Source organism: Carcharhinus amblyrhynchos, chromosome 11, assembly GCF_965287045.1.
Source record: "Carcharhinus amblyrhynchos chromosome 11, sCarAmb.v2.hapA, whole genome shotgun sequence".
Classification (NCBI taxonomy): Eukaryota; Metazoa; Chordata; class Chondrichthyes; order Carcharhiniformes; family Carcharhinidae; genus Carcharhinus; species Carcharhinus amblyrhynchos.
In genome coordinates, this window is record NC_137334.1 from 34,834,085 (window position 1) to 34,845,654 (window position 11,570).

Consider the following 11,570-nt stretch of genomic DNA (forward strand, 5'->3'; position numbering starts at 1 on the left):
AGTCACATTATCGAAGAACTCAACTAGGCTCGTAAGGCATGACCTGCCCTTGACAAATCCATGCTGACTATTCCTGATCATGTCAAACCTCTCCAAATGGTCGTAAATCTTGTCCCTCAGAAGCCTTTCCATCAGCTTACCAACCACTGAGGTCAGACTCACCGGTCGGTAATTTCCCGGGCTATCTCTGTTTCCTTTCTTGAAAATAGGGACTACATCCGCAATCCTCCAATCTTCCGGAACCTCTCCCGTCTCCATTGACGACGCAAAGATCATCGCCAGGGGCTCTGCAATCACTTCCCTCGCCTCCCACAGTATCCTGGGGTATATCCCATCTGGTCCCGGCGACTTATCAATCTTGATAGAATTCAAAAGTTCTAACACATCCTCCACCTTAATATCCACAAACTCAATCTTTTCCATCTGCTGCAAATCCGTGGCAAAATCTCCCAGATCAGCTTCCACCGTGAATACTGAGGCAAAGTACTCATTAAGCACCTCTGCCATTTCTTCTGGTTCCACACAGACCTTACCCCCTTCACCTTTTATAGGTCCTATCCCTTCTCTTCTCATCCTTTTACCTTTCACATATTTATAAAAGGCCTTGGGATTCTCCTTAATCTTACCCGCCAAGGTCTTCTCATGACCCCTTCTGGCTCTCCTGATTTCCCTTTTAAGCTCCTTTCTACAGTCCTTATACTCCCCCTACAGTCCTTATACTCCTTCAAAATTCTTCAAAAAATACACTGGGCTCACCTGAGTGTCATAACGTGCAGGATATGGGCCCAATCAACTACCCAGTTGCCAGGCATTTCCATGGTGATTGAGGACCCCACAGCAAACTGTCAGGTGTGTGTGTTCCACAGCAGGACCAAATGACTCTTTGGTCATCCCCAAACACTTGGCCGTGGCAGAGGCTGGGCATTGATCTAATTGTCTTCAACATTGTTCTATATAGTGGTGGATTGTGGATTCCTTTCCCTGATGGGTTGAAGTGAAGCATTTATGTACGGCGACCAACAAAACAGTAATCAAAGCACCAAAAGAGATCTTCATAAACCATGGCGTCCTGGATGTTATATGTCTGATTACACAGGTGATAAAGTACACTGAATACATTGTGCACTTTACCACCACACCCAGCTCCCATCACTACACCCAGCTTCCACCACCACAACAATTTCCCGAGATGCCCAAATAAGGAGGTTGAAAGACTAGTTTGCACTGTAAAAATACACCTAAGAAAGAACAAAGTACTTGTCCACAGCAATGCTTATCTACAGGTCCACCCCATTCCAATGCGGCCTGTCCCCATTCTGTTATATATTGTAAACCTATGTATTTCTGTATAGTGTGTCACATGATTACCTTATGATATCATCAGAGGCATTTGGGAGGTTTTCCCTTTCTTCCACCCTGGACTATAAGCAACACCAATCTAGTAAAGCTCCATGAACTGGTTAAGCAGCCCACCGTGTGGCAACATGTTCATTCTCTTATCTTTACTGTTAAAGTGAGCTGACCACTTTAGTATATATAACATATCCAAATGTGTGTGATGGTCAGAAACTCCCAACTAAAGTTTTAAAGTTTATTTATAAGTGGCACAAGGAAGCTTACATTAACATAGCAACGACGTTACTGTGAAAATCCCTAAGTTGCTATGCTCCAGCGCCTGTTTGTGTATACTGAGGGAGAATTTAGCATGACCAATGCACCTAACCAGCACATCTTTCAAACTGTGAGAGGAAACCTGAGGAAACCCACGTAGATATGGGGAGAATGTGCAGTCCCTAAACAGACAGTGACCAAAGCCAGGAATGGAACCTGGGTCCCTGGCACTGTACCCTTACCCTGTTGAAGAAACTCATGATAGGATTGGTCAACAAATTTACCTAAAACTATGAAGATTTCACCAAGACCTAACAAACGGTATCCAACACCCATCAACAAAAGCAAAGCACATTCTCTCTCTCTCTCTCTCCACCCCAGCCCTTCACCTCTGATATTTTTATCATTAGAAAGTGCCATTCATGAGTGGCACAGTGGTTAGCACTGCTGTCTCACAGCACCAGGGACTCAGGTTCGAATCCTGGCCGAGTTCGTACATTTTCCCCGGGTCGGCCTGTGTTTCCTCCGGGTGCTGCCGCAGTCTAAACATGTACTGGTTAGGTGCATTGGTGGTGCTAAATTCTCAGTGTAACCGAACAGGTGTCCGAGTGTGGCCGCTAGGGGATTTTAACAGTAACTTCATTGCAGTGTTAATGTAAGCCTACTTGTGGCACTAATAAATAAACTTTAATAATGTTACAAACAGTCTCTTGGAGGAATATGATGAAGGCAGAGATATCTTTGTCAGTACGTAGAATCATTTCAAAACCCTTTATGAATGGAAGACAAACGGATTATGTGCGTGAGCTGAGAGAGAAAATGACTGGGCTCTTAAATAAACTTTCACGCTTGTATCTGCTTGCTCTTCATTGTCTGGTGATTGGGAACACTAATTGGTGATATGTCTTATCACGTTGGGCTGCAATGATTCCTTTATGTATCACAGGGTGCGATAGCTCTCTGGGTTTTATTTGCCTCGGCACAGGGGAGTGAAAAATTCATACTCAGCAGCGTGGAGTCATTCAGCAGCCGGAAGTGGGATGTTACTTCAGTGAGCTTCGAGAGCCAGAAGAAAGTATTTATAGGATCAAGAGAAACCAGACAGAAGAGAGCTGGAAGAGTGTGGAGAATCGCCGCCGATTTGCAGCAGTCTCACCGAGGTGACAGTGACCATTCTCACATCCACAATGTTCCTCGCTCTGCTGGAAGTGGCCGTGCTGGTACTCATTGTGAACTGCGAAACGACTGGTAAATACTATTTGGGGAAATGAAGGGGTTGTTAACTTGGCTCAAACTCGCGTAACTTTTGAATGTGTTACTAATCGTACCGAGAGTGCTTGAAATATGTAAACCCTCCTAGCAATAAGTTCTTTATTGGAAGGAACGTTGCTTATAAATGTAACTCCTCGGCAGGACAGAAGGAAATACGACGTTTGCAGTACCATAGAGGGAATAGTAGGGATACCAGCACACATACTGTGGAGGCTGACAGATAAATCCACTCCAACTAAGTTTTTAAGTTTATTTATTAGTGTGACAAGGTGGCTTACATTAACACTGCAATGAAGTTACTGTGAAAATCTTCTAGTCGTCACACTCTGGCGCCTGTTTGGGTATACTGGGAGAATTTAGCATGGCCAATGCATCTAACCAGCATGACTTTTGGAGTGTGGGAGGAATCCCATGCAAACATGGGGAGAACATGCAAACTCCACACAGACAGTGACCCAAGCTTGGAATCAAACCCAGGTCCCTGGTGCTGTGGGGCAGTAGTGCCAACCATTGCACCTAAACATCAGTTCAAAAGCAAAATACAGCGGATGCTGGAAATCTGAAATACAGATAGAATGATGGAAAAAACTCAGTGGGTCTGGCAGCATCTGAGAGAAAGAAACTTTTTAAACTGATGGCCCTTTGAAAGAGTCCTCCAAATTTTAACTGTTTCTCTCTCCACAGATGCTACTTTGAGTATTTCCAGTGTTTTCTGTTTTACTGAAGATCTGAACAACTGTGTTTCCCACTGAGTTATAATCATTAACTGAGCACCATGTAGAGCTGCATAATAAAGGCAGTGACTAACAAGTTAACATAACACATTGTCTGTGAGTTCTGGTGGAATGTAGTAAAAGGACCACTTTGATGGATTAACTGACTAACACCAGTACAATACTTTATACTTAAAACTAAATTGTATAGTTGTTACCATATGGTTTTGGTTTTTAATTCTCATTGATGTGCAAGATGAAAAAAAACAAAAAGACTCAAGCACTTTTCACCATCTCAGAATATCCCAAAGCACTTTGCAGCCAATGAAGTACTTTGACGTGTAGTCACTCTTTTAAGGTGTGAAATAGCAATTAACAATTTTTAGTAGTTAGTGCTCCAGTGATAACTGAATGAGCTGCTGATAGTTCCTTCAGTGACTCTCAGCTTTCCAAAGTATAATCATTTATTTCAATCTCTGTATTTTGGACAGATGCGCATATTTTACATTTCTTTTGATATGTTTTCAAAGTTGCAAAGTGGATCAATTTAGTGGCTGGGGGCAAGTTTGCAGTTTGGTGTAGGGACGGTGTAGTTGGGGGGTGGAAATAGTGTGGGGGGGGGGTGCATGCAATCAGGGTTCATAGTTGGGGAGATGCAGTCTGGTGACCCAGACTTTGGCTTGGTGGGGAGAGGGGTCTGTTTTAATTCTTCGAACATTTTCTGGGTAACTATAAGAACATAAGAAATAGGAGCAGGAGTAGGCCATCTAGCCCTTCAAGCCTGCCCCGCCATTCAATAAGATCATGGCTGATCTGTCGTGGCTCAGTTCCACCTTCCCGCCCTCTCCCCATAACCCTTAATCCCCTCTCTTATCAAAAACCCATCAACCCGCGTCTTAAAAATATTTAGCGAGGCAGCCTCCACCACTTCAACGGGCAGAGAATTCCAGAGATTCACCACCCTTTGAGTGAAGAAGTTCCTCCTCAACTCCGTTCTAAACCGCCCCCCCTTTATCTTGAGGCTGTGCCCCCTAGTCCTACTGTCTTTTTTGAGCGGGAAGAGTCTCTCCACCTCTATCCTATCCATCCCATTCATCATCTTATACGTCTCAATGAGATCTCCCCTCATTCTTCTAAACTCCAACGAGTACAAGCCTAGTTTATTCAGCCTCTCTTCATAACTCAACCCCCTCAACTCCGGTATCAGCCTAGTAAACCTCCTCTGCACTCCCTCCAAGGCCAAAATATATTTGCACAGGTGCGGCGCCCAAAACTGCACACAGTACTCCAGCTGCGGCCTCACCAATGCCCTATACAGCTGCAGCAAGACCTCCCTACTTTTATATTCAATCCCCCTCGCTATGAAGGCCAGCATCCCATTCTATCAATTACTATCAATGTAAGACAGTCAGAGCTATCCAAAGTTTGCGATTTTATATTATGGGTCAGCATGATGGATACTGTGGTTAACACTACTGCCTCCATGCCAGCGACCTGGGTTCAATTCTGGCCTTGGCTGACTGTCTATATGGAGTTTGCACGTTCTGTCTTTGTCTACGTGTGTTTCCTCCCACTCTGTAAAGATGTGTGAGTTAAATAGATTAGCCATGCTAAATTGCCTGCTTGTACCCCAAGATTAGGAGGATTAGTGGGGTAAATACATGATGCTGCGAGGATAGGGCCTGGGTATGTTGACCTGTCGGTGCAGATGTGATGAGCCGAATGGCCACCTTCTGCACTAAAAGGTTTCTATGATTTTTATATTGCATCTTTGGATAGCCCTTAGAAGTTTGAACTGGGTGTTGCATCTTTGAGGTACACCGAAGATACACTGCCCTCTATTCAGGAGCTCAGAAGTCATGAGTCAGTCACATTGCTGTTGCTCCAGAGTCACACGTAGGCCTGACCAATTAAGGATGGAAAATTTCCTTCCTAAGGATTTTGTTTTTTGTTTTATTCATTCATGGGACATTGGCCTCACTGGCTGGCCAGGCAGCATTTATTGCCCATCCCTAGTTGCCCTTATTGCCCGAGGGCTGTTGAGAGTCAACATATTTCTGTAGCTCTGGAGTAACATGTAGACCAGACCAGGTAAGGATGGCAGATTTCCTTCCCTGAAGGACATTAGTGAACCAGATGGGTTTTCCAACAATCGACAATGGTTTCACGGTCATCTGTAGATTCTTAATTCCAGATATATTTTATTGAAGTCAAATTCCACCACCTGCTGTGGCGGGATTGGAACCCGGGTCCCCAGAACATTAGCAGAGTTTCTGGATTAATAATCCAGCGATAAGATCACTAGGCTGTTGCTTTCCCATATTATTGAACCAGATGGGCTTTTTTAATAACAGTCATTGTCATCAGTATCGAAACTGACTTTCAATTCCAGTTTTTTATTAATCGAATGTAAATTCCACCTGTTGCTTGTCTATTGTCATTGGTGAGGACCTCGGCACTATTAGTCATTTTGAGGCTGGATGCGGTGTGTTCGAAGATGACTGATCAGGCCAATTCGGGCACGGAATGTTCTGCCACATACTGGACAGACTTGTGTAGGTACTGTAGTTGTTGCGCTGGTGGCCCTGGACTTGCACAGCTCGTGCTTAAGTTGTGCTTCAGCAATGCACCTTGCTTCATAAGCTTGACAGCCCTTGTGGATGAGGCAGCGCCAGGTAGGGTGTTTTGTGCCAGCATATGCCAGGTGGTCGTGTCTATGTCAGGCGACTTTAGGGAGGCCTTGAGTGTGTCTTTATAATGTTTCTTCTGCCCTCCATGCGAGCGTTTTCCAGCAGAGAGTTGCCCAAAAAGGGGCTGCTTGGGTATGCGCTTGTCTGGCATACAGATATGACCTGCCCACTGGATCTGCGCTCTCATCAGCAGTGTGTGGACTGATGGTAGACTTGCTCTAGAGAGAACATCAGTGTCTGATACTTTGTGTTGCCATCTGATATGTAATGTTCTGCGAAGACAAGTCATGTGGAAATGATTGAGCTGTCTTGCATGCCTTCGATACACAGTCCACGTTTCACAAGCATACAGGAGGGTAGTGAGTACCATGGCGCTGTAGACCTTCAGTTTTGTTACTGGGCTGATTTCTCAATGTTCCCATACAGTGGAGTGCAGTCTACCGAAAGCAGAACTTGCCTTTGCTATTCTGTAGTTAACTTCTGTATCACCTGTCACTGCTTGGGAGAGGGTGCTGCCAAGATAAGTGAACTGGCCCACTGGGTGTAGTTTCTGCCCTTTGATCGTGATTATGGGTTCTGTGTACGGTGCATGAGGAGCAGGCTGGTGCATGACTTTGGTCTTTTTAATGTTGACGGTGAGTCCAAAGTTGTCACAAGATCTGAGCAAGAGATGCAAGTCAGTATGTTGTTTAGTTACAAAAATAAACAAATTCCACCTACTGCCATGTTTGGATATGAATCCATGTCAGAGCTTTAGTGTGGCCCTCTGGATTACTAGTCCAGTGACATTACCACTTCCCCACTATCTCCCCATTTACTTAATGAAACATTTAAAAATATTGATTGGGGAGTTGTGGGTACAGTTATGACTGAGGAAGACTGACAAAATACTAGAATAGCATAACTAACCCATGGACACGTAAATAGATTGGAGCTGAAATCTGTGGAACATGGTAAATTTTACATAAGTGTTCCTTGATGCCTAGGAATATGTGGCACCTATATCATAATTCTGTTCACAGAATATAATTAATTTGAATAGAAAAAAATATACTGTTCAGGAATGCTGTTCAGTGAGTTAATAGCATCAGTGCCTGCAGAATAACCCAGAATTATTGTAAAGTCCAAAGAATGATGAAGTACAGCTGGTAAAGATTAAATATTTATCCTACGGTTTTGGTTATATATTTTGCAAGGTTATATTATTCAGTTTAAAAGTATATTGGCTTGGAAAAGTTTCATATGTCAGAAAATCCACATGATTCTTTCCTTTTTGACTTTGTTGCATTATGAACACAGATGCAAATCTAATGGTAGTCATTGCTATAATGCCATTTTTTTCACAAGTATATCAGAACAAGTAGAATAATGTATTGTTTGCATGGGACTTTAGTCATCTTCACAGATATGCCAGATATTTCCCCAGTGAAGCAGTGGAGAATTTGTATTCCATTACCTGCTGTACAGCAGCAATGCCATATTGATTGGCAAAAGAAATGGGATGATTGTTAAACCGTTATTCTACTTTTTCCAACTATAAATTTGACATGCCATGATCAACATGCATAATCCATCTCAATTTATTGAATGTCAAAGATGCAAAATATGGGATTCACTTTAGCCCACACTCTGTCCAGTTTGATACACAGGAGCAGAATGAATTATACCAATTTATAGCAGATTGGCTTTGTACAGACTAAAGGTTAGATTTTGTATAGACTAAGGGCTGGATCTTTGACATAGAGGTGGAAGGTTTGACTCAGAAATTTCCTGTCTCCATAAAATTGGTCCCAGCAGGATTATTTTCACACCAGGGAGTTGGGGTGGGGCAGGTTTGAGTTGGGAGCACTGACCCCCAGGAGGCAGTTGAGATGCAGCCTCAGAGACAGACAAGTATTGAGGCAACCTGGTTAGAAGGCTCATATTGGTTATCTGGGGGTTCAACCCATTAAAGTTTTGTTAAGCCCTCTGGCCCTCTCATCCACCCATTCCTCAAACCTCCTCCAACTCCTTTTCCCTTCTATATCTATTCATCCAATATGCAGTATGTACAAAACCAATAAGTGATATTATAACAATGGTACCTCTTGAAGTGGTGATGAAAAGAAAACATCAAAAATTAAGTGTCAATCGTACTCAAAGAAGATCAGGCCCTAAGTCGCTGTAACTAGTTTGCCACCTTAAAAAAAAAGCTTGAATGAACATCAAAGTGCTGCTGTTATAATTTTGTACTTTAATGCAGAATTGCATTACAATAGTGACTACACTTCAGAAATACTTTGGCCACAAACATTGTGATATCCTGAAATTGCAGAAGATGTTGTACAAAGGCAGGTTTTTCTCATTTCTTAGTTCAATTTTGCATAACGAAGCTGTTAAACTTAGCATCCAAGCACAAGAGATTTTAAATTAATATACCTTTGTGATATTACTGCATCATGTGAATATCTTTTCAGAGCACAAACAAATGTAGTGCATCCAGTAGAATGTGAAACCACTGTCTAAGAGATGGACAGTAAGAAGTCTTACAACACCAGGTTGAAGTCCAACAGGTTTATTTGGAAGTAAAGGCCACTAGCTTTCAGAGCGCTTGCTGCTCCTTCATCAGGTGAGTGGGAGATCTTTTCACAAACAGGGCATTTAAAGGCACAAACTCAATTTACAGAATGATTGAAATGTGAGTCTTTACAGTTAATCAAGTCTTAAAGGTGCAGATAATAAGTGGAGAGAACATAAGCACAAATTAAAGAGATGTGCATTGTCTCCAGGCAAGTCATGAGGGTTACAGATAGAGGGTTGAGGTCGTCCTCATGTGTGCGGAACTTGGCTATTAGTCTCTGCTCAGCGACTCTACGCTGTTGTGTGCCGTGAAGGCCACCTTGGAAACACTTACCCGAAGATCAGAGGCCGAATGCCCATGACCGGATTTCAGAGGTTAAAATAAACCTGTTGGCCTTTAACCTGGTATTGTAAGACTTCTTACTGTGTTCACCCCAGTCCAACGCTGGCATATCCACATCAACAGATGGACAATCAGGATTTCTGAATTCCATTATAATAGTAGGGCATTTTTTGAAGTTAGAAAATGACCTCATTTCCTGCACTGAAGTAAACTGTGGGTAGGATGTCACTAACCACCATCAGAAAAAGAATGAGAATTGGTCGTCACAAACATCATTCCTGATCCTTTGACTCTTCCCTCAGTTGGTAACTTTTAAACTATTCACTATTTCCAAGATTAGTTTTTCTTTTCCCTTAAAATTTAAATGCATTTGTATGCAACCTTATAGCAGGCGACTTCCAATCTTGCGTCAAGTCTACTAGGAGATAGACAGCTTTAACATTTGTGTAAGATGCAGAACCCAGATTAGCGTTCCATTCAGAAATGTCTGTACCAAAAGCGCACATGAACCTGGAAGAATGATTCATTCCATCTATTACATCACTTTCTTAAGATTCTACATCCCACAAACCTAGATTGATATGGTTGTGGTTTGTTGAATGTATGTCACCAGTGTGAATTGTGGCAGCTTGGCTCATATATCAATATGCTCCACATTTTTGATTATAATGTGGAGTAAATTGCAGAACTGAAAGCTTGCATTCTTTAATTTCTGATCCTTTTAAGAAAAATATCTGTCTGGAGTCAATCATTCATTTGTTTTCATTTTGTCTCATTAGTATTAAAGACCAAAGGTACTATTTTCACTCCTTAAATTCCAGAAGTGCATTGGAAGCATATGCAAAGTCATTTTGCTCGTGACGTCAAGGTCTCAAACGCCATCTACTACATCATGCAGAACAGGGCAGTATATTAGTAGTGAGGCCAGGAAATGTGGCAAGGACGCTTGCTGCCAGATCTCTGTCTCTTTTATATCTGTTTGCTTACTGCCTACACCCTCCCCAGCAGGAACTTGGCCACTCTTTGACCATCTCACCCCATTTAGATCATGGCAGGCAGTGGGTTTAAGGAAACTGGGCCATTAACCCTGCCTTTCTATCTCCCTGCTGTCACTGATGTGTAGGAAGAGAAGATGTCTGGTAGTTATTGTTGCTCCTAAACTCAGCATGAATGTAGCTGCACCTGAGTCAGAACCTGTGCAGGGAAGAAACAGGTCCCCCAGATGAGGTAGTCCCTTTTGAGAGATGTGTGCAATCCAACAAATGGGCACACAGCAAAGGGAAATTAGAGTGAATGTAGGTCATAGTCCTTTATCAAGCAGAAACAGAAAAACCCTGAACTTCCTTCTATCCTGCCTTTCGAGAACCAGAATGTGAGATGTTGACTCATTCAAAACCTTACTCACACAATTCCTGGACATCTCCTGGATTATGATCCTTTTAGATTTTGATGCTCCACATTTTGGGTGTTGTATCTAATGCAGACATTTACAGGGAGAGAAATGTTCGTAAAGAGCCTTTCACTGAGCTGGAATGAAACCAGGACTAAAAGATGCATTAGAGTTATGGCAGGACCGAGGCAGTGAGTGGTGAATTTATTTTCCCTTAATAATTCTACTTTAAATATAGGAGTCAGAAGTACTCCAGTTGCAGAATAGTGATTTGTAAAGGAGTCAACAAGACATTATTGCATTTTTGGGTTATTTCTGTTTTCTAACTGATAAGTATTCAGCATATTAAACACATATTTTTGTAAATAAACCTGTTTATCTTTGTCCTCAAGTCGTAATCCTACACAGCTTCTAATAGCTCGCAAGGGATCGTCACTGGTTTAAGAACATTTCAGCAGAGCTGCATTACTCTCAGACTGACATTGACATTGAGTTTTGTGTTGTCTCCTCAGTGTTAACTTAAAATGCTTAATTATTTAGAGAGATTTCTAGGGCCCAACTCTCATAAATAGTGCAACGCAACAATATTTTTATAAGCAACCACAACTAATCCTCCTTTAAGGGTCTGTAGTTCTGCTTTGCAAGGTTTTCGTCACTATGATACAAAATTTAAAGAAATGATCAAAACATCTTAAAAGGCAATGCACGAGAAGGCTTTATTAAACCCAGTGATTTGCTCTGATCTGGAATGCACTGCTTGTAAGCATTATGAAGTAGGTTCCATAGTCATTTTCAAAAGGGAGTTGGATAAGTACTTGCAAAAGAAATGTTTTTAAGGCAATGGGGTTAATTAGGATCATTATTTGAAAGGGCCAACACAAGCAGGATGGGCTGAATGACATCCTGCTGTGTTTCATGTTTCTAGCATCTGAAATTGCACTCATTGTAATAAATATGAATACAAGGCACTCTGTTTAAAAAAAGACCCACAT

The 11,570-nt window shown here is 42.2% G+C and overlaps 1 protein-coding gene across 1 annotated transcript in view; it reads left to right on the forward strand.

The window, feature by feature from the left end:
• Window positions 1–2,629: 2,629 nt before the first annotated feature.
• LOC145349688 (tissue factor pathway inhibitor-like) overlaps window positions 2,630–11,570 on the forward strand; it is a 43,359-nt gene continuing 34,418 nt past the window's right edge. The window contains exon 1 of the mRNA XM_080198218.1: window positions 2,630–2,859. Coding sequence (XP_080054344.1) covers window positions 2,799–2,859 — 61 coding nt within the window. The 5' untranslated portion in view covers window positions 2,630–2,798. The remainder of the gene's footprint in view (window positions 2,860–11,570) is intronic.